This window comes from Argopecten irradians, chromosome 1 (assembly GCF_041381155.1).
Source record: "Argopecten irradians isolate NY chromosome 1, Ai_NY, whole genome shotgun sequence".
In the NCBI taxonomy this organism is placed as follows: Eukaryota; Metazoa; Mollusca; class Bivalvia; order Pectinida; family Pectinidae; genus Argopecten; species Argopecten irradians.
Genome location: NC_091134.1, coordinates 44904219 through 44927998, shown reverse-complemented (window position 1 = coordinate 44927998; position 23780 = coordinate 44904219). Strand labels below are relative to the sequence as shown.

General features: G+C 34.1%; 2 protein-coding genes across 5 annotated transcripts in view; one reads left to right on the top strand and one right to left on the bottom strand.

The window, feature by feature from the left end:
• Positions 1-23780, bottom strand: part of LOC138329581 (runt-related transcription factor 1-like) — a 48901-nt gene that overhangs the window by 12610 nt on the left and 12511 nt on the right. The window contains exon 2 of one of the 3 annotated variants that reach the window (XM_069276683.1): positions 903-1250. In XM_069276683.1, coding sequence (XP_069132784.1) covers positions 903-1209 — 307 coding nt within the window. In that variant the 5' untranslated portion in view covers positions 1210-1250. Of the gene's footprint in view, positions 1-902; positions 1419-23780 lie in introns of those variants that run through there. The other 2 variants (XM_069276667.1, XM_069276676.1) reach the window with 2 other exon arrangements.
• Positions 5546-23780, top strand: part of LOC138329601 (transcription initiation protein SPT3 homolog) — a 54489-nt gene continuing 36254 nt past the window's right edge. The window contains exons 1-2 of one of the 2 annotated variants that reach the window (XM_069276694.1): positions 5546-5682; positions 23262-23399. In XM_069276694.1, the coding sequence (XP_069132795.1) occupies positions 23275-23399 (125 nt within the window). In that variant the 5' untranslated portion in view covers positions 5546-5682; positions 23262-23274. Of the gene's footprint in view, positions 5683-5930; positions 6066-23261; positions 23400-23780 lie in introns of those variants that run through there. The other variant, XM_069276700.1, reaches the window with a different exon arrangement.

Below are 23780 nucleotides of genomic sequence, written 5' to 3'. Positions count from 1 at the left end.
TTTTTATTATCTTTAGCAAAAAAATCATGAGTATCATGATGTTTCATAGAAATTTTAATGTATTGCTTTGTCCTTTCGGATTTTAAGAAAAATAAGAATCATACCATGTTATTGGCAAGATAATATATATTATAATTATACTCCTAGGATTACATTGTAGCTTATTCGACTTGTTATATTGTTGAAAATATCCTTCAGTTCAAATAAAAGATTTCTTATGACTTTCGCAAATTATTCATTATGTTCAGATAGTTGACTAGGAGTTGGTACTATCGATGGTTTACGTGTAATAACCCTGGAATGTCACAGGTAAGTTTTATCAATGGCATTGTTTACATTCCCACCATTAACCACCACCTATTGATTTTTCTTACAACTTATCTTCCATATAAGGGCATATCTACTACATAACCTATTTCGCGTATTGTTAAAAACGCCCACTCACATTACCTTTGTATAATATAGTGCGGGGTACTTTAAACGATAAATCGGGCCCATTCACAATTCAACTAGCACGTAGCCAAACTATAATATTACATAATATGAACAGACGAACATTCTTTAATGAAGATGTGACAAACAGTAAACACGTCACAAATTTGATTTATCGTCACTAAAAGACAAACATATTGTCGTTGTCCCTACGATGACGCCAAAGAATATGGTAATGAGCTTACCTGTGTTTATAACATGTTCGTAAACAAGTTTTATACAGTTGTTTTTAAATGATAGATTGTGTTTTAATTGAAATATTTAACTAAAAAAAATCTAGACAATAGAATATACATTGAATGATAACCTTTCCTAGGTTCACCAGTAGTGGAAAACTGGAATTTCCGATTTTGGGGTTACTCATCAAGTATATCTACGTATGTACGTAAAGTGTATGTGTACCTACTCACCTCGACCGCTTCTCCCAACGAAGCGAAGATCGTTGAATTTGGCCACTTGGTGCTTCATATAAGCCGTGCTATTCCGTAATTCCGGGCAATAATTTTCATCATTGCCAGCAGTAATGGTCACTCTTGTACCATCTTTTACCTCCCCAAGAGACACGACTTTAAAAGCCACGGGGAGGGTCTTGTTAGATCGCCAATGGGAGGGTAAAACTGAGCAGACGAAATTCGGACTTCCGGTCCGTACGAGTTCCCCGGGGTGGTCACTTAACACAGAACTGAGTGTCCTCTCCCCCGGGACAACCTCGGTCATGTTGTGAGGCGAATCCGGGAACGGCCGAAGACCGTTTAGATCTGTTGGTAAATGCATATATGTGGTTAGATATGAGAAAACACAACACAAGATTTCAGTAACAGAATAAATACAAGCCAACCGCTCGCTTGCCCTGCGGTTTTATGAATGAGACACGGTATGTAGCGGTTTTACTATAACGTTGGATTAGCCACTCCTTCGCATGGCTGAGTCAACAGTACTCCACACAGTTAGTGACATATTACTACGCCCGATATACTGGTAGATATTATCAGGATTATTATGAACATTACAGAAGTGTTTCGTACTCAAACACACTAATAAACTAATCTACAACGTAGTGGACTGACAAATCAAATATGACATCCATAATACACTTATCAACACGAGATTAGATAGAGAACTACATTTTCAGCGGAGGATTATTTTGATCTGTCAATCAAAACCTAATACACAGTTGCGCACTTTACCTGTACACGAGAGAAAGCCCAAACATAAGGAAGTAGCAGTGAGCTTTAAGCGAGATGACAGCGGTGTGATAGATGGTTACTAGTTAGTATTGAGTTCAGACGTGTCAGGGGTCTGATCGGTATCCATGCACTGTCCCTGAATATTGGACTGTTATAATTAGTATATAAAGCTAGCACACTGCATGAGTACCTTTTGCGATAAAATCAAAACATAATCTTGACTCATATATTTTCGTTGCGTTGTAATTAATGACTAGCTCGGAATGAAAACAAACAATTCTAAAGTAAACATTTAGACATTTTTGTAGTCAAATATTATACATATTTTTAAAATTTTCAAACAAGGATATTTTTTTTTGTATATTGTTGTACACAGGATATGAAATTATCTTCGCCACGTGATTAATATATGACAATACGTGAACACACCCTTGTTGTATATGTTAGACGTGCGCATACAAATATAACCTATTGTGTCATGATACAGCGATAATCAAAAATGACAATCATTCCTGCTGGCTGGCCTGTGACGTCACAAAGGATTAAAACTTTCAGGCGTCATTTAAAGATGCTCCACCGCTGACAAATGGTATTTTTTCACTATCAAAAACAGGAGCAGACGATTTGGTATTTTTCTTCAGTTACAAAAGTTACTCACTTCACACCATTACCACCATTGAAAAGTTTGAGCTTCTAATTTTACTTAAAGTTTAAAATATAAAAAATAATTAATTGCATCCCGAAAAAATTCCCTGGCACTATATCCTATATGGAATGAATTACTGATTGCGCATGCACCAAAAGCAAAACAAATTATTTCATATTATGTTTTATGTTAATTAGACATACATATACACGATTAAACACCAATTATTGTTCAAATGATGAGTATCATTTATGCTCTGTCGGCGGTGGAGCATCTTTTTTTTTTTTTTTTTTTTTTAATATACGTTAAATCTTTGGTCATGATTTTTATTTTATTATAGTTTTAAAGATGCTCCACAGCCGACAGAGCATAAATGATATTCATTATTTGAACAATAATTGGTGTTCAATCGTGTGTATGTACGTCTGATTAACACAAAAAAATAATATATATATATATTCATTTTGGCTTTGGTCATGCGCAATCAGTACTTCATTCCATATAGGATATAGTGCGTCGGAATTTTTTCGGGATGCAATTAATTCTTTTCTATATTTTTAACTTGACGTAGAATTAGAAGCTTAAACTTTTCAATGGTGGTAATGGTGTAAAGTAAGTAAATTTTGTAACTGAAAAAAAATACTAAATCGTCTGCTCCTGTTTTTGATAGTGAAAAAAACTATTTGTCGGCGGTGGAGCATCTTTAAGTACGATTGATGTAACTCGACTAAGGATTGCTATAAATCTGGTGTCAAAGGGCTGAAGCAATAACTTGTACGAGACCTGCATATTTTCCAATGTCGCATTCTGCAACGGAACCCAAAATAGAAATATGCAAATGAGATGAAATTGATTAAACGTTTGAAGTTTAATATTGTGATTGATCATTCAATATGCGAACATGGGATTTCAATTTCACTTACCTTTTTACATTTTTTTATCTTACATTTTTATTTACAAAGGATTTTATATCGAATTTTGTAAACGTTATCGCATACAAATTACTATCACATAGACGCTTATTTGAAAACACTTTTTTATATTGCTTAAACAAATAAATCCATTAACCAGTCTGATTTATAAATCATTTTACGTAGAATTTCAAACATTATGTTTGAAAACAAACATATGTTTGAAAACAAACATTACTCCATAAAACCATTTTGGAACTATTCACACTTGTGTATAATATATATTAAAATGCTACATGACGCTTTGAGGAAATCTCAGCCGTTAGTTGAAGAAAGACTTTCTATTTTGGTATCTCTCCAAGTATTTCCTGGATTAGTGTCTGACCTCGTTTATTGTATGAAATACAGAGGATAAATGCAATCGAAAGGAGAAGGGAAATCAAGCATTGTAAAGCTTTCCTTCTATATTTGGTTTTTTAATTTTATCATACATGAATTACGCCTTATTTTTGTGCTACATTATATACACCGTGGACTTGGCACGGATTTATCACAGGGATCTGAGAATTAGTTACAGATTATATAATCATGGACCCACCAGAGTGCCCTAAGACCATTTTCAGATGTTTTAGAGGCTCGTATATAGTACCATGTAGAGTATGATTTTTATCGTTTTTTAATCTAGACCTCTAAAACGTCTAAAAATGGTCTTAGATCCCTGTGGGATTTATAACCAACGCTCAATATACAACCGTATAATATACATTGTCACATTCAATGTATATTGACCGTTAGTAGGAAATTGTGCCAAGTCCCTGTGCATGGTTACTATGGTGTGAAATATGACTTTAATACAGAAGGAGTGAGTATGGCAGATATTAAATGCTATGAATACCGGATACGTTAATTTTTACCAAAGGCATCATGATATAAAACAAAATGTGAATATGAATTTTTAAACATATAGATATATGACGCAAGTACGTGTCATTTTCTTGCGGATGTTAACTCACAAAAATTAGGAGTGTTTCTAATTTCATTTAGAATTCCGTTTAACTAATGACGTTAGTCATAACTATATGTCTTTAGCTATGGCATTTCGACACTCATCACTAAAAGATTTAAAATTATATCTGTGCGTGCACTACAAACAATTGAACATCATACACTCGAATGTAACTTGTTTTGCTCGAATAAGACGTTTAAGTCGATTTAAAGTCTCTACGCAACTACATGTAGTTTACTGTGCACTATCCCGCATATATTATAGTTACAATAAACTGTTACTCCAAACACTCGGATTACTATTTTCAAAATTCCTCCTTTTTTAAGATAACGAGTTTGCACATTTAACTAAAGTATAACGCAGGATACGTAACCTTTAAAAACACACATTATAGATAACATTCATGAAAAACAAGTCACTTTATTTTTACGACTTCAAAATACTTCAGTGATATCGTAGTGACACAAAAAATGTAACAATTTTATAAATTTGAAATTAACGATGCACTGTTATTTATTGAATTGCAGAAATGAACACTACACGAATATTAATTTCCGCATATATATCCTTTTGTTTTCTGTCGTTTCTGTAAACGTCAAATAAGTTTTTAATTAACTTTAGATACGAGTGATACACGTAAGTATTTATGTATCTATTTTCTGTGTACGTATATATAAAATCAATTTATTTTGAAGAAAAACATTTTTTGTCAATTATTAGAAAAAATCCAAAACAACGAAGTAATCAACTTTCCAATAGAATATTTAAAATATGCACGCACTGGACTGCAACTGTTTCATAAGCATTCGCACTCGATAATTTACTTAAATAAGTAAGTTAGACTTTTAAATAGTGTCAAATATCCATAGTTTTTTTTTTAAATGATGTGATTTGTATTATATGTATTTTAATTCTCAATCAAACATGCAATCATTCAAGTTTACATGAAATTATTGAAGTCGTTGTAAGTTCATTTAAACTAAATAACTCTCAAACTACAGAAAATACATTTGTCAACATTTTCCCTCAAAAAATAATAATACATGTAGATCTAATCAATTTTAAGGCGATTTGATGTTACGGAGATTAAACCTATGTGTACAGTTGCACAAACTCGTACATGATTATTAATTAGACGACCTTGTCTAAATCGTACTTAACCGATTTTGTATTTTGTTCTTTTAACGTCCTCGGTGTTTGTGGTTTACTTAACCGCAAAGTTCGAGTTTAAAAGTCATTGAGGACAGTTTCTTTATATATATACACCTCTACATACACATGTGGTGTTTTGTGATAACGTGAATCACCTCAAACTGAAAGTAGGTTTACCCGGAAGTGCAAACTGTAAAGTATTACTGCGCATGCCCGAGAGAAAGTAGTTCGACGGAAGGATCGAGTGCAGAGTTTACATTAGGAACTTGGACAGAGAAAACGTCACATGTATGTAAAATTTAGATTATTACAGAATGGAATTACAAAAACCATATATCTAAAACAACCTGTGGTATGTGTGGGAGATGTCTGTTCTCGAATATTGCAATGACAATCGATAATTGCAGATCGAACTCCACGTGTTTCAACAATAACATGTTACTCCCAAATATTTCGGCAGCCGACCGTGACTTGACCGCGTTTGATTTTGGACGTGGGCGTTTGATGACTTAAGCGAATTGGGACATAATAAGGTGGCCCTTGTGATTCATACTTTGGACGTAACCTGCCCCCATTCAACATTCCACTGATACTACCACTAGTGTGCCCACTGTCTTCCATTGTAAATTTGACCATGACTTATAAATCCAGAATGTAAACAAACATGTTAAGTACGTTGTATAATGATCTGTATGATGATGAGCACCGTAGGGTTCTGCTTTTTATTTCTTGAATGCGAAAAGTGAAATAGGTTGGTCCCCCTACAGTAATAAGGAATTAAAAGGAGCTGAGTCACATGGATTGGGGGAGAGCCCCAAACTAAGATCAGGAACAGCTGTGTCACACATTGAAATGATTTTAATTTTCCAGTGGTTTCTTCAATTTAGAATTTAATTAAGATTTAATGTTGAAATCCTATTTAATGGAATCAAAATAGCATGATGGAAGATGTGATGAATTATGCAATAGTCTGTACTTTTAGTTTTAATCAAATGTGAAGTCTCTCCTGTCTATCTGATCAACACTTTTTTTATATTCATCTTGTAGTCATTTGTCACAAATTTTTTTTATATTCATCTTGTAGTCATGTGTCACACATTTTTTTTATATTCATCTTGAAGTCATGTGTCACAAATTTTCAAATGAAAGACCATTTAAAACACTTTATTAATTCTGACCGCTAAGATCATTTAAAGATCAGAGCCATGTCAGGAAACAACATGCTCTAACTATTTCAGTGGACAAAACATTTCCATTATGACATAAATTTCAGTTTAGGTGAGGCATACAGTCAGGATTGATAATCATGCATGACATGCAAAGAAAAATAATGTTAACTTATCTTTTAGTTAAAACGTTAATCAGTACATGCAATTTAACCCCTAATAATTATGGTCTTGGTAGATTAAGATTTAATTATATATACAAACATTTTAAAATAAAATTTATGAATATTTTAAATAAAAATATAAATGGAACAGCAATTTCAACAAGAAATCAGCAAATAATTGCTTAATGCATAATGAATTTATGCATTTTGGTTAATTTTTGGACAAAGAGCACAAAATAAGACTTTCTTACTGGAAGATTGAAACACAGATTTAAGACACAAATTATATGCATGTATACAGTGTATATGAAACCTGCCTTAGCAATCACATCTGTATTAACATTTGATTAAGACCACCTGCTTATTAAAATCATTTTCTTAGGGTTCCAAATGGTCATTTCTTATACAATTTGACATGTGTAAAAAGGCATTGTCCCATGGGTGGTCTTTCTCTCAGTAGACAGGTTTGACGAAATCAAAAAAAATCCTGTCATAATATTAAGCTGCCTGGTTAGAAGTATCTATGATCTTTATCAACTGCTGTGAGGGTTTATGGCTAAAACATGCATTGTGGGTCATAATTTTCAAATAATTAAAAAAATTTAGATCAAAAAACAATTTTCTAAAATGATCCCTGGTTTGCAGTCAGCGATTCACAGCGTAAATATATAAATATTGCTGGTGACCACTTCTTTAGTTGCATTTATATACTGGTACATACCATTGAATCTAATGGATGATTGAAGCACTTTGAGTTTCCATGCTTATTGTTATTGTTAAGTAACTGATGTATTACTATACCCAAAGGGATAAATCTGTAAGTTTGTGTACATCATATCACTTAGTTAGTATTTAATGCCCAGCAGAAATAGTTGTGGTCAAGCTGACATTCATTGGAGGATCTAACCTCTTACTTATATAGACTGATGTAGAACTGGACATTGGTCATCTGTTATGGTCATCTGTCCCACATATCATTCTGCTATGTGCTGTGCTTTGTTGTAATTGATACAGGGATTTGATGGGGCTTAATTCTTCCACTTGAATGGGCAATGGTAAGAAGTAGATGCCCACCCACATCCGAGTGGTCATTTGTGGTCAACTCTGATATCTGTGGTTACTAAAATACCTCTGTAATTCGGTCAAGGTTGGGATTTCTAAGGATTGTTCATCTGTGTACTGGGTGTGTGTGGCCCAGTGTAAGACTCCACATCCTGTTACATTTATCTTGCCAAGGACAGCTTAATATTAGGTATACAGCAGGGGGAGGCTTGAAATAATGCTAATTTATGCTATAGTTAAAAAAATCCTTCAATTTAAACTCATATTAGTATGATATAGTGGTACATTGTATTATATATATAGCAAATAGGTATTGCAAAACAGAAAGCATTGTCTTACAAATTAGAAAAGAGCATCTTGAAGTTATATAATTAATAAGCCAAGAATGTTACTAGGTCAGAGTATCTGACTGTGTTACCCTGTAAAACATTCGATGTATACCCTGTATTTAGTGTTGTCGTCACTAACTCATACAAACAATGTGTCGTTAGGCAAGTGACAATATTACATCATTGGTCCTCTGTTAGGACGATGACAAGGTCAATGACTGTCAAGTGTCCTTGAACTTGTATCCTTGGAAATGATTTCTTCAAGGTCAGCGTTATAGTCCATGCAGTGAATGATCAGTAATAGTTTGTGGTTCCTGATATATAGTGGGTGTAGATTAATGTCACTGTTGACTGAATATGTTGGATGTTGATTTCTTTGTGTGGATCATGATGCAGCCTTTCTGTCTATAAGGATTGTTTAGTCTGTTAAAGACAATCTTCCTACACCTCATAAATTATAAGATTCCTTGCTTTAGGAAGACATGTGTGGGCAGCATCATAAACATGGTGACAGAAGTCAATGTGGGTGGTGCCTGAGAGCTGTACTGTTCATGTGTGCTGGTTCAAATTTGGTTGCATTGATTTCAGCAGATGATATCATAATGATATCCCATAAGTCATCGGATAATGCTAAATACTTCATACATAATTTTTGTTCACACATTGCAATTTGCTATTTAGAAGACTTAGTTCATTAAATAGTAATTCCTCCAGAAGATGAAGATGTATGTACACAATCTTTACGGTCAGGCATGGTTTGGTTTGGCTTGTTTCCAGTACAAAGATTAATTATTATAACATAGGTGACCCTTCAATAGCTTGCTAAAAAAATTTCATAGGAAGTCTAAATTAATTTAAAAAAAAGAATTTGCCACTAATTTCACATTTAACCAAATTAACATGTAATAAAATTCTTATGAACTAGTTTATTAGCTCCCCAGTGTTCGAAGGAATAACTTTTGATAATGAAGAGTCCCAAAGACTTGATAGTGGTAGAAGGTTGAACTTAAAGCTAATATGCCTTGAGGCTGCATGGGACTAGAATGACTTTCATTTGTATCCTAGAGCTTCATAAACTCAAATGAGTGTATAACCATCATTATAGGACTACAAGAATTAAGCCATAAAATAACACTTTGTAACTTTGTAATGACTTTACAAATAGAAAAATAAATAAGTGGATTAGGATTATCAAGATATGCATGACTACCATCCTCGATATTCCGGGAGTTACTATCACTTGTTATTTATAACAAAAGTGAGTTGTAACCTTTGGAATATCGAGGATGCATTACTCCTTAAGCTTGATTATCTTTGATACCTTTATGAAGTGATTTTATGTATAATACATATCTTTTGTTTTGTTAATCTTGGTTTAATTGGTTACATGTAAAATTCACCTATGTACCCAAATTTCCAAGTACATGTACCTGGTACAATTATATTTGTATTTGGAAGAAGGTCAATATTTAATCACTGAAGTCAGACCACACCAGGATTAAAATGTCAGGGAACTTTTAAAAGCTCATTTATCATGAACATTTGAACTACAAAACTTAAAAGAATTAAATAAGCACCAGATTAGCATTTAGATGCATGTCCATAAATAAAAAAGTAAATCCAGAGAATTGGACAAGGACAAATTATTTTATACAATCGGATGTATATAGGTTTGTACATGTCTGGAGCAATCTCCAATGCAGTCTATACATGTCTTTCATTAATACCATTTGATATAGATATTCTTAAAACATTCTTGTCAAATTTCCAATTTATTTTAAAGGTTGACTGAATGATTCATATTAATTGGATTTGGTCCAAATTAAACAAAAAGGAAAAAGAAAACTTTTTGTACCTCATCCTTGCTATAATTACAGCTGCTGGTGTTGTGGGACTGATAAGACTGGCTGTCGCTGTAGGTCATACAGCCCCCACAACATCAGCATTTATTGATCAGATCATTTATACAATCCCACTTAAAGGCCATTCTACTATTTACTAATGTTTGTTCCATGAAAGTGACATTAGTTTAGCACCAAAAAGTTTCTGTAATATTCTGGGTCCTGAGTTTAGGTTTAAAGTTTACCATTAAATGTTAGATTACCTCCCCTTGATTTGTAAACTAGAATCAAACATTTAGTAGTGATGAAAATTACATAGTTCAATGTTGATGATTTACAAAATCCTTGATACTAGTGGCTATGAAGGTCCTTGAAAGAGATTTGCTTGCCATACACTTAAGGATATCCGTGTGGTAGAAGTGGCTGGGAATCCCACCAATATCCCTTCAAGCATGCAACCGAACAGACCACAGACCACATGACCTGTGTACCGCAAGGTGCTCACTCTCAGCCGATAGTATAAACAATAACAAACATTTGATTTCTTAGAAGTAAACTAAATCAGACATGTATTTCAATACATGTTATATATATGTATTTCTTGGTATTAAGGGATTTTAATGTGAGTGAGGGAAAAGAGTATAGGAATTATGTAAGCAGGTGCTGGATGGGCTAGTATATTGTTGGTTTGATTTTTTGGTTTTTAATACTTTATGTTCTATTAATGGCCAGGGTCATGTAAAGACTTGCCAGGATTGTTGGCGGAGGAATTTAGAGCCAGAGTTCACGGAGAAAAAACACTGACCAGCTGTTGGATAATGTTGGAAATACAGAAAAAGCTACATATACAAAATGTACATGTATGACATTATTCCAGTTTAGTTTCATAACAAGTGATTGACATGACATGCATTCTCAGATGCTTATGGTAAAATTTACATGGAATGTTGTGTATAATAGTGGCATATCAGTTAACAAAAGCCTGAAAAATCTTAAAAGCTAATTACGTGGTGTAGATAGTAACATGTTATCAATAGATATAATCCCTGATTTTTACAGCATTTATGATATGATAAAACGCCTTATTAAAGCTGAAAAATGAAACACTTTGCTATTCATAGCAAACTGAGTAGGCACGTTCGAGGAAGGTTGATTGAATGTGATATCCACCTGTACGTATATGTAACCACTGGTATATACCTTGGAGTCCGGCACACCTGTAAAATTGTAATCAAAACTTCCATGTAGAACTGCCCATTGATATAGAATATTGATAATACAAATATATATAACATTGGTAAATATATGATTTGCAATTTCAATGGGTTTAAGATCATTGAAGCCTTGCCACCATTTTCATGTGAATTTGTAATATGTTTATGAAGCTGATTTGTATGTTAAAGGTGTAAACATTTCAATAAGGTTTCCAGTGTTTCTTGTTGATCTCTTTACTCTGATAGTGAAGAAGGTGTAACATTACATGTCATGTATAGGTAAAGTTTCACTGAACTTGATGAAATCAAAAGAATAAAGAACAAAAAAGAAATGGTATCAGTGACATATTCTAAGAAAATCACTTAACTGTGACAAACGTTAAAGGGACTATTGAAAAAACTGCGGAAGTTCTTTTATCGTATATCCGTTAGTCATGTAGACATGTGAGGTGAATTAGGATAAGATGGCAGGTTTGAACACCCAACAGTTATAAATACTGACTTTGTGGGGGATTTAATGGTGATAAAATCATACATATACAATTTCACTTAAAAAAAAATCATAAATTGGAACATTTTCTGTCCACCTAAAATCTTTTAAGATTTGCATATGTATGACAGGCAGTGTGTCACGGTATGTTACGATATGATCAGTTAGGTACAAAGAATGTTATCACTTTGGCGGTTTGAATCCTACCTTTGATATAAGTCATATATAGAATTCTTATACATTGTCAATTCAGTAACAGGGTTCCTGTATGAATGAAAATGACCAGTGTATGTAAATTAAGTTAGATGTTGCTGGACTAAGGTGATTGTGGTCCATTGTGTGTCGAGGTTGGATAAGAAACTTGCGGTTTTTCCTTGACATCAAAGCTAGATGCCTCCTAGCTGTTGTTGTGCTGGATTATAATGTGACCAAGTACAACTTTGTATCAGCTGGGATATCGGTCATTGTGGTTTTAGGGGAAACCCTAAATCCTTGGAGGTAATGAAGGTCGTTCTTGTGTGGTTTGGAGAAGGTTATGGAGATCAATGTTGACAAAGTTTACTAACCATTCACAAATTGCCAAATCAATTTAGTATGGATCTTTTCCTTATAGCTTGTTTATTGAGGTTTGGTATGTTGTCTTTTTGTGAAAATTCAATGAAAGTAATTGTAATATTTAAAGTTTGTGAAATTGATACATGCTAGTTGTTATAGATTGGTCAATTGGAATTGTCAACAAGGTTATTTTGTAAGAGAGCGTAGGAATAATATACTATTTGTCACTTTGTCACCAAAACACCTTCATGTGGTGGAGTGTGCCATGGTCATGCATTATCAAATTGGGTAATTGTGACCTACTTTTTGAAAACAGACAGGCATATTTTATAAAGGAATATATATATGATGATAATTATCATTAATTGTCATATTCAATTCAATCTCTTGAGTTCATTTCTGGTATGACTGACATATAACATCAAAGATGGTGCTTCATAATTTGTCATTTGGTTCTGTTCCATTCATTGCAGTATAAGAAAAGCGGTCACACATATATATATATATTAAATATGTGAAGTCTTTAGATACATGTATAAGTCTAGAATAATTTATTTGTGAGATCGTACTCTAGTATTCTGGGTGATTCAATCTACATTGATTTTTGATAGGTCCTTTTTATGGTTGAAAAACCATGGGTCTCGCAGTGTTAAGTATGACCCAGTTATAGAATATCTATGGGTAATGGATGTCTGTAGATTATCAGGAAACTTCGAATGTAAGCCTTCCCTGATGCTGAAAGCATGTAGATTACCAGTATTTTCGCTTTCTTCTGAAGAAGCTTTAGCAACTGCAACAGGTTTTATTTATGCTGATCAAAGTGCATTTCTTGAAGGAGGACAATTACTTTTACAGCTTCCCCAGGGCTAGTTAAATGTCCACCCACTCAAACCTAACATAAAGGCTTAACCCAAAAAATTTACAAGTACCAAAGCTTCTGATGTTTGTTTGCAAAACAGAATAAAACTTTATTGTGTAATCACTAATTGTCTTTATGTTTTGATTTTCCTGTTGTCTAGTCATATGTTTTAAATACATGGATATTTTCAGAAATCAACATGTTGCAACAAAAGAGTGAAGAATTCATGGATGTAAAATCAATGTGGCCATATGTTCTGGTCATAATCTAGGTTTGCACTGTGTCTGGATACTTGCATATAGCTTAATATTGTTACAGTAAATTTATATTGGTGATAACCGATATAACTGGCACTGAAAAAAAGATTATTTTAGATTTAAAATTAGATGATCAAGTGTACAAAGAGTATTAGATAACTAACACAATTCTTGGACATGGTCTAGATTATGTGTTTCTATCTATTTACCACCGGTACAGGTATGTATTTAATAATATCATAAAATATCTGTAAAAATAAGTACATGTATTTTTACTCTTGTCTCAAAATGGTCATCACTTTTATTTTGATGTGTGACTGCATTGTCAGGGACAGTGTACTATATATATCCCTATATACAGTGCCTGAAGTTTCCACATTAGAGTTCATATGATAGGCAATGTCAGACATCCTTGTATCTCCATCTGTCCATGGTCTACTGTCACAGAAAACCTTAGCAAGATTTCACTGTTGCATTATCGTGATCAACGCCTCCAAACTTTTCTTATCTCCATGACAACAGGACTTTTTGTGACCACCTCTCACATTCTTTATGTTTTTTTCCTGACCTTTGCAGGTTTACTTATCACAATAAATGTGGCAGGCAACCAGAAGAAAGGTTAATTTCTTTCTGGCTCTTGATCAGGATGATCAGAGGTGTCATTTCTGCTTTGACATGTCGATAAAGATCTGTGCAATGAAACATCCTGAAATCTAAAAGCCTGCTGTGGCACAGTACTGTTCCATGCCACAGTGTTAATTGAAGAGGTCTAAAATTTTGTGCTCAGCTTCATGTATATTTTGTATTTTGGGTTGATATATTTATTTTATTATTTAAAGAAAATTTTGTGGAAAAATTAACGTTCTAAGATTTTTTTTGACTACTGAATATGTAAAAGTAATAATTCTCCACATTTAAGAAGATACAGTCTGCATCCCAGTTAGAGTATTGAAGGATGCTTCAATGTAAAGGTATTAAAAGATTCTACTGTTAAATATCTCCACCTTTGAGATTTGAGCTGAAAACTCAATAATGTTGAACGGCAAGCTGTCAGCTATTTGCCACGGGTATGAAATTTTCTTTGAAAACTCTTAATATTCTTCATCAAAATATGGCACTTCCTATATCCTAGTTCATCATAAGATGTAAGTTGTATCAGAAAGAAACATGTATCTTCAGATACATACAAATTTTGGAATAAGAAGGGACTCAGGAGGGGTTGGGATGGGGTAAATGTACTGAGAGTGATCTGACATCAACAAGCACACTTGTATAATAATAGTGTACCTGTATATATACCTGTATAACAATTAACCTTTGGTATACAACATGTATTTGACATATAGACAATGTATTACAGAAATACCTGTAACAGAAAAACAATTAAGCTACTTCCACAAATCACTATTATCGCTATCTATAGGCCTAAATCACTTTTGAATCTGGATTAATTGCATTAAAAAAATATCATCTAAATGTTTATGATTTTGTCCTAAATGAAAACTGATGATCAAAATAAAGCCAGAATTAGGATGGGAGAGGTTTATGATGCTGGTGTGATACTCCCTGTGGAAAAGGCTCGTGTTTCCCGGCCCCACCCACACACCTTTCAGCATGCCTGATATCTCAAATCCTGGAATCGTGTACAAATGTCAACCTGATCCCTGTGACATTAAACGTGACCTAAAGTTGTTCTTGTAATTGCAGCAGGGATCTGGGAGTGCGGAGATGCTGGGGGACCAGCCACTGAGACATTTAACATGAAACTGTGGTCGTGACAATTTCCTTCATTAGCCTTCACAGACCATATTGATTTTCTAATGTGAAAACACAAGATGTAGATTCTCTAAAATCTGGTCTTTTGTGGGTTTTGACATTTAAGAAGATTTGTGAGGTTTATAATGAAATTGTAATGAATAATGGTAATTTGGTTGTGGAACTTTGATGGTGTGTAGGTATAGCTTAAATATCAGAGGTCTCTGGTGGCTTTTGATTGCCACGATATAGCTAATGCAATCATGCTTGGGACACATGAAGGACATTGAAGAGGTTAAAATGCATTAAAATCACAACCTGAATAATCATAGTGCATTTATCCAGAATTGTGTCAAGGTCAATTCAGGATTTGTATAGGTATAGAAAAGGTCACATCAAGATAATAGCATGCAGCCAGTGTAGTATGAGGATTAATAAGAATAGTATAAAGTCAGTCAAGGTCACAACAGTATTAGGACAGTCAAGGTCACTACAGTATAAGGTCAGTCAAGGTCACAATAGTATTAGGACAGTCAAAGTCACAATAGTATAAGGTCAGTCAAGGTCACAATTGTATAAGGCCAGTCAAGGTCACAACAATATAAGAAGGACAGTTACGGTCACAACAGTATTAGGACAGTCAAGGTCACAATAGTACAAGGTCAGTCAAGGTCACAACAGTATTAGGACAGTCAAGGTCAAAGTTCAGTCAAGGTCAAAAAATTGTTACTGGGTAGGATTATCAAGATCACATTAGAAGTAGGATATTAGGATAGTGATATATCAAATGTAGGACAGTCTGAATCATACAAATTTAGGACTGCCAATGTCGACCATTGTATTTGGTGAATTTAGTCATGATATCAGGATATGTTTCCTTTGAGAAAGGATTTTAATGAATGATTATTGTTTTAGTTATAACATAAACCATTAAACAAACATTCTGAATTTTGTACATTGTAATGCATATATATGTAGTATCAGAATTGTGTGGAATGTTATTTAAGTTATCACATAATCTGCCCGCTTTCCAGTGAATTCACCCATGTAATATTTTCTCATAGTGTTGTAACCTGGAGTATTTTTATTGGTTTGAAATTTATTGTGACATCATGACTTGGCTTCAGTAAACAATGATTTGACGTCCAGATTCGAAGATGTCACATGACAAAATGGCTGTGTGACACTTTGATTTTTGCAAAACATTTTGTAGTTGAGTAATAAAAGTATCTTGATATTTGTTTCATATGAAATTTTACAAAATGTGTCTTGAAATTTTTAATGTTACTTGCCAAAGCTCGGTAAAAAAAACCAAAAAAACTACTTCTGAGCCTCATTTTATGAAATCTTATTTGTATTACAAATTATTAAATAAACACTCATTTAAGATTCTATATTTCTGATGAATGGAGATTCTTTTAAGTGCTGAGGAAAATGATGTAGCATTAATTTCAATTGGATGTGTGAGTAACCAAACGATTGACACTCTCAATTGTACAATGATAATTACTTCACATTTATATATGGTAGTTTATGTATGTGTTGAACTTCTCCTTGGTCTTTAAGAAAGATGTTTTCTTTTGCCATGATTGCATGTAACTGGAATTTGTAATAGAACAAAAAAACGATAAATGCAATAAATATGATACTAATCTGGAATCTGATCTTTACTTGATGGTATCCCAAATTCTCAACCTAATACGGTATCTCAACTTCCCCCAATCCTTTCTCTCCCAACATAATCCTGATGTCTTTTAGCTCCCACAAAGTTTTTCCTTCACCATCTTTTTGATTGCTGTTAAAAGCATGCTTGATTCAGCAGTTCATAATTTCTGTAAACTGAGACTAAGTGTGTAATTGTTGTACATATCCCTAAGCCTGATTGGCTAATGCATTTTGCTGATCCTAAGTGACTAAGTGCTATGTCTCCAATGTGATTGGCTATGTGATCGGTACCTGATTGATGTACAGATATTGAATAACCACCAATTTACTCCCTACATTATAGCTTTGTTAACAAGCCACTTGTTTAACCTTGAGGATTGTAAATATTTGAGGTATGATACATCAGTATGTGTGACCTTGACCTTCTACTTGAATTGCTGACCACATTCATATATATATACATGTATTCTTTATCACATATTTAACAATAAATGACCTGTGTCCAGTACCACAGGTGAGAGTGGTCAGTGCTAATGTTTTATTGACTCTGTAAGAATGTTTAGAAGTATAAAACATACCTGACATTGCTTGGATGGTTGTGGTTAGGCAGGGTAATGGCTGCCGGCACCAACACAAAGCCTTATGTCTGTTACTTAATAGCACTGGTGTTTGGCACCTAACTCAATGTTTATAAATTCTACCCTTGAAGTTTTTTCAGTCTTTTGTGTGAAAGGTTTAATGTGTTTCGATCTCAGCAATGCCAGATCTAGAGTTAAATCAATTGTTCTCAGATATCCATTCAAAATGTATAGACTTCTATAAACAGTCAATATTTAATTTTCATCAGAATTTTTGTTTTATATCTTATTTCTCCTTTATCAGACAGTTTTTCTCTCGTCGGCTTGGTTGGATTCCATTTTAAAAACCTGTCAATTTGAGCTAATATTATATCAAGTTATTTATATCTAGATTGTTATTGAGTTGAATTTGGATGCTTTATAAAAGTCTCTTCACTAAATTGTACCTGTAAATGTAATTACCATATTGCTTACCAGGAATATACTAAAGTTGATGTCTACATTCTCTAAAAAAATCAATAATGTATTAATTTGACCAATGGTAAAAAGACAAAATTTCCTACAACACTCACTTTAACAGTACTGATACACCTGTATGTCTGTAATAAGGACCACCCAAGTGACAAAGATAAAAAAAGGGTCTTTATAGCCAGGTGATCTCTATATACAGGTCATGTGTTAAAAAAGTGGTCTTCTCTATTAAACAGGTGGTCTTTACACAGAGGTGTTTTCTAACAAAGGTTTTAATGTATTCATATCATTTCGGCAAAATAGATTAACTTTTGATCTTATCCTACAAACAATTGAAATTTTCAAAAAACAATTATTTAATTATTAAGTCATGTTAAATCTATAAAATTCATATGTAGTTGCATAAAACAAGTTCTTTGCAGATGATAGAGTTTGTTATTTGGAGAAAATGTTTTGACTCGTTTACATTAAATACCATGTAATATAGAAGTAAGTGTATGATGTAGAAATTTATTTTGAGGTGAGATTTAGAATGATATAAACAGGTAAACAGCAGGTGGAGTTAACGTGACTTTGACCTAAAGCTAGATGTGGTCGCAGATGATGAGTTGACAAAATATTTGTGAATAAGTATTGGTATATAAATAAACTGTTTGAAATTTGATTGGTTGGAAGTCTAAGCAGGTGATTTTTAATGTTAATCCCAGCAGGTGTAAAATACTGCCAAATCATGTATATAGTGGTATCACCACTGGTCAATGGACATAATAGTCCTTGCATTATGAAAAAAATGATTAAAAATCAACGTATACAGATTTGTTATATGAGGAGTCCCTATGTCTAGTAAAGTGTAGCTATCTAATAAGATTTCACACAAGTATAAGTGGATGAATCACAAAACAGTACTGTACTGATGACCTTTAGATGCATTACAGGGACCAAATAAAGACCAATTTCCCTTTTAAATTTTTTATTGCATGAACAGTAAAACCTGTCTAATTGTGGCCATTTCTGTATAAAGACCACCTGTTTAATAAAACTACCTTTCCTTTGCCAGGATTCCAAATGACCAATTTCAAGACAATGGAACCTACATGCATATACATGCAGTTTTAATAGACTGCTTAGACTACCTTGTATATGTATTTTCAAGATTTCATGGGTTATTTTCCCAATAAAGAAATAAGAAAAAAATATGTATACTTATATCATTGGATTCCTGGAGGAAAAATGAAGTATTTTACTAATCAATAAAGTGCAGGCCCCTGATATTGTTGTATAAAAGTCACTGTAGTATTATTATATACACATACAATTTTGATTCTTGAAACATTTATGATGGTGTAAAATGTGTTTTGGAAGCAGATTTTGAGAAGGAGTTTTTTTACCATGTCCAGATTGCTGGATTTGGAAACAATGGTTAAGATATCCTAGTGGTCATCCTCACTGACCATTGTGGCATTCATGTGTAAATTGATATTTAAACCATTACAAGTCCGTCCACAATCCTCTGGGACCAATTAATCAACTGTGATCTTAAAAAACGGAAATATAAGGACCCTTAGGAATTACAACTATCTGGGCCTGAACTGAAATATCGATGACAGGGATTTATTGGGATTTGACATGGAAATGTTTACGAGGAATCTTGTACTATCTGAATACATGATGAAGAATTTTTACTGGTGATATGTTCACAAGATTTGCCAACCCGCGATGACCTTGTAGGCTATAGGCGTTGTATTAGGATAACAATCTTTCTTAATGGCTACCTCGCTCACATCTGCTTATTTCAATATGAACAATTGGGATTACAGGAATCAATTCCTACATGCTCACTCCTGATTTCATTTCCAAGACGAAATGTAAAAAAAAAGTCAAATTAAGTCTAGGGCATCTGTAATATTAACACAGCTACACAATAGCTCATCAAGAGATACTGAGCTTTACTTGGTTCTGATTGGGTGACTCTGGCTTATTAACAGACATTGAACCCCAGACAAAGGTGGCTATCATTTTACCATCACATACAAGATAACATTGGACAATACCAACTCATCTCTACAGCAATGTCAGCATCTGTCGTCACCCTTTTCTCAGTCCCTTACAATCCCCTCCCCACTTCATCTATCCCTTTCCTTTTTTCCCTCCTTATGCCCTTCACCTTCTCCTCCCTTCATTTTCTCTCCTCGCCCACTGTCCCTCCTTCTCCTCTCCACCTACCATTTTTACCACTCTTTCCTTTCCCTTTCCATTTAGCTAATCTTATCACTTGCCCATCACTTCTTTTTTCCTTCACTCCCTTCTCCTAAATCTCCCTTCTCTCTTTTCACTTTTTCTCTGTCTCCTAACCCTTTTCCCCCCATTTTACACGAGTTATTTAACACTTTCTCTGCTGGTACTCCTCTCATTGCCTTCCCTTTTTTCCTCTCCTCTTTCTCTCTTTTCCTCCATCTCGCTGCTTTCCCTCTCTTCCTGTCTCTTTCCAATATCTCCCCCCCCTCCTTCCCCTCTCTCATATTCCTCCTTTTCCTCCTTCTCGCTCTCCTTTCCCTTCCTTTAAAATCCTTTCCGATATCTTTTCCCCTCTTTCCCCACTACTTTTCCTCCCTTCCTTTCTCCTTCCTAACTCTCATTTCCCTCCTTTCCCGACTCCTCTCCCCTTCTTCCCTTTCTTTTTTCCCCTCTGTTCCCCCTCCACTTTCCCTCCCTCCCCCCCTTTTTCTGTCCTCTTTTCCCCCTCCCATCCCCCTCCTCTTTCTCTCCCCTCTACAGAAACCACAGCCATTGAACACCAATAGAGATTGTTAAAGTGATCATCGGCTGAGTCGTTTTTATGTCGCCACACACAAGGTATTATATTGTACATCTGGTTTGTACATCAGGATCGATGGCTAGGTCTAATTCTAAGTTGAAGTTTATATGATTCATAAAAATAATATTATATAGATGCAAATATCAAGAATATTCGAATAGTACATAATTTATAAGTACAGCTATATCTATGCATGTAGGATTAAATGTTTCATACATATAACTGTGGACGTATAACAGATTCAATGACAACAACGTGGGATTTTAAGAACTAATAAAAGGCTAACTGAAGGCAGAAAATAACTTTTATAATAGTAAACATATTTTTAGTGCAGAAAGAAAGGTGAGACATATATTCATCAGAAAGATATAATTCAGGCTAGTTATTTTTGTAGTATAACATAGGTTTAAAGGGACAATTCACTCAGGCTAATTCTTTTACATGACCAAGAAGCAAAATTAATAGCATAAATGTATTGTTCTACATTTCTTATGGAACATATAACGTAAAACATTGACAAATTCCATGGCATTGTTAAGTATTTTAATTAATATCGTTGAAATATCAAATCGTTGATCAATACGATTCAGCAGGTACAATATGGACGCTGTACCCATACCCGAGCCTAAGTCACGCACGTTAAACAAAAAACTACATAACCACTGTGAAGGTGATAAAATGTTTTTTAGACAAGACAATTCACCTAATAAGGTAAACATACTACTGTCGGAGCGATTTGAGAAGTTCTAGACAACAGTTGCATTACTCTGCGAGCAAGGGACAGGGTTCGGCATACAAGAAGTTCGACCACAATGTGTAATGGCGGACTGCGAGCGAGTTTGAACATCTACACACATGTCACCACCATGGGCTTTTCAGGCATATCACAGTAAAACTGAATGATCTAATTTCCATTAAAACTGGTTTTTTTTCGATATATGTACAAATTTTAATGTTCTCTTAGACTGAATTGTCCCTTTAACACCTGTAATGGAATTTTCTTGATGTTGTAATTAGCTTTCATAGATTTAATAAATGCATTTGAATGAAGACTATTAATTGCTTTCTTGGATGTATTGTAATAAAACAGCTTAGATGCCACTGCCACATATGGGATTTGAACTCGCAACCCAGAGGTGGAGGGATTTTTGGCATTGAGAAGAGTGTGTAAATGGTTAGAGATAAACAGATGCTGTAAATGAGTAAGGCAAGTAGAGAGGTTGGGGACCAAAAGATACTTGAGTACTTCTCTCTCCTGTTTCAGAAGGTGTAAAGGGGTTAGGAACTTAGGGGCCAGATGATCTGCATATGCACAGCTTTCCTAATTCAGGAGGTGTAAAGGGGTTTAGGGGCCAAGGGAATGTTTGATTGACAAAATTACACCACCCAATAGATTTATACCACCACATCGACATGGTCTGCCTGATGACTCTGACTGGCCTATTGTAATGGTAATCGTGATTACACAATGCATTGTCTGTGGCCTGTGTAATTTTGGTGCTGAGGTTAGGACCGTTTGGCCAGACAGAGCACACACATTGTCACTCTGCTCCTGTTCGTCTGTTCAAACAAACCCCACTCCCCCCTCCCCCTGAAAACCTTGATAGTATTAGATCATGATTAGATGATCCATATCTTCCCAACATTTTGATAAGTTGTCGACTGCTTTGCAGCCCTTTTATTCTGTGCCCTAATCTGCTAATTAGGTTTGGAAGAAGATAGAAAGGGGAGGTCTTTGATGGGCTGAGGTGAAAAGTCGACATTTGAACTACAGATGGCCCCAGTGACATGTAGAGTAGCGGTGACAGAGACAATTCAATTACGGAGACTTCTTTTACAAAATATATGACTTAAGGTTTCTTAATTTTAAACAAACGTCGCAGATGCAAGACTGCGTCACTGTCCATCTTGATGTTATAGGTGAGAAGGGGTGAGTTGATGCACTGATACCGCAGGAGTACTTTGTTTCCTGCACCAGATTGTGCACAGATGTTTGAAAGTGGATCAGATTCTATAATTCCTTCATTCTGAAGTTTAAATTTATAAATTTGATTAGGAATAAATGTTGTTACAAAAGTAATAAATTTTGAAAACTAATTTTGAACAGACTGAAGCAGAGATGCAGACTATATTTCACATTAAACAAGTCAGTAAAAGGTGTTTGATAGAAAGTCAGCACTTAAAACAAGCTGAATTATCTGAAATTAGGCATTACAAATACAAGGAATAACACAGTAAATCGCTATCAAATATAAAGCTTACAATATATATTAGCATTATAGCATCTGTCTTGTACCCTAAAGCTCTCACAATTGAGGACTTTTAACAAATAAATCTAATAACAGTACTGCATTTACATAATTAATACCCAGTGTGCCAGAAAATTTGTTTCAAGGAAACACTATTGATGTACTGAACAAAACAAAAAAACCAAAACAAAACCCAACAAAATAAAAAATATATTATTTTTATCAAACATCTTACAAAAATGATAATTTTAAGAATGAAATTAATTACCAGTATGTTTAATTTTACGATACAAAAAAAAGTTAAATGCCTAACATAGACAAATATACTTTTAATTAAAGTAAGTTTTAAATGAAAAAAATAATGTTTGAAAGAATTGTAAAGAATCTATATTTTCAGGTAGAACAAGAGGATGAGTGCCAAGGAGGGAGGGACGTCCTCTGGGAGTACGTCTCGTACTGGCTCGTCTTCGTCGTCAGGGAATGTATCGCGTGCTGGGATTACCCACTGGTTTACCTCCGAGATTCAACAAATGATGTAAGTGTCTGTAATTACTGTTTTAAGAAATCCTATATCAGAAAATGCCCAGCACACACTCATTATGGTATTTCATGGGGTATTTGGCTCAGGCTTTTGATTTTAAGCCATTGTCCCATGTATCAAGTTAAGAAAAAAAGCTTAACTTAATCAATTATAAGCATTTAATTAACGTATCTGCATGATTACATTTAATATAATTCTTTGATTAAAACATGGTTTCAGGTAGATGTGTTACACAAGTATAATTGGAGACTTTGATTTAGTAGCCAAAAAGAAATTATAATAGCTAAAAGATACGTATATGAAATCGTAAAAAGTGATATACATGTAATGATATATATTGAAGTTCTAGCAGATCTTGATTATCTGTTATATCCT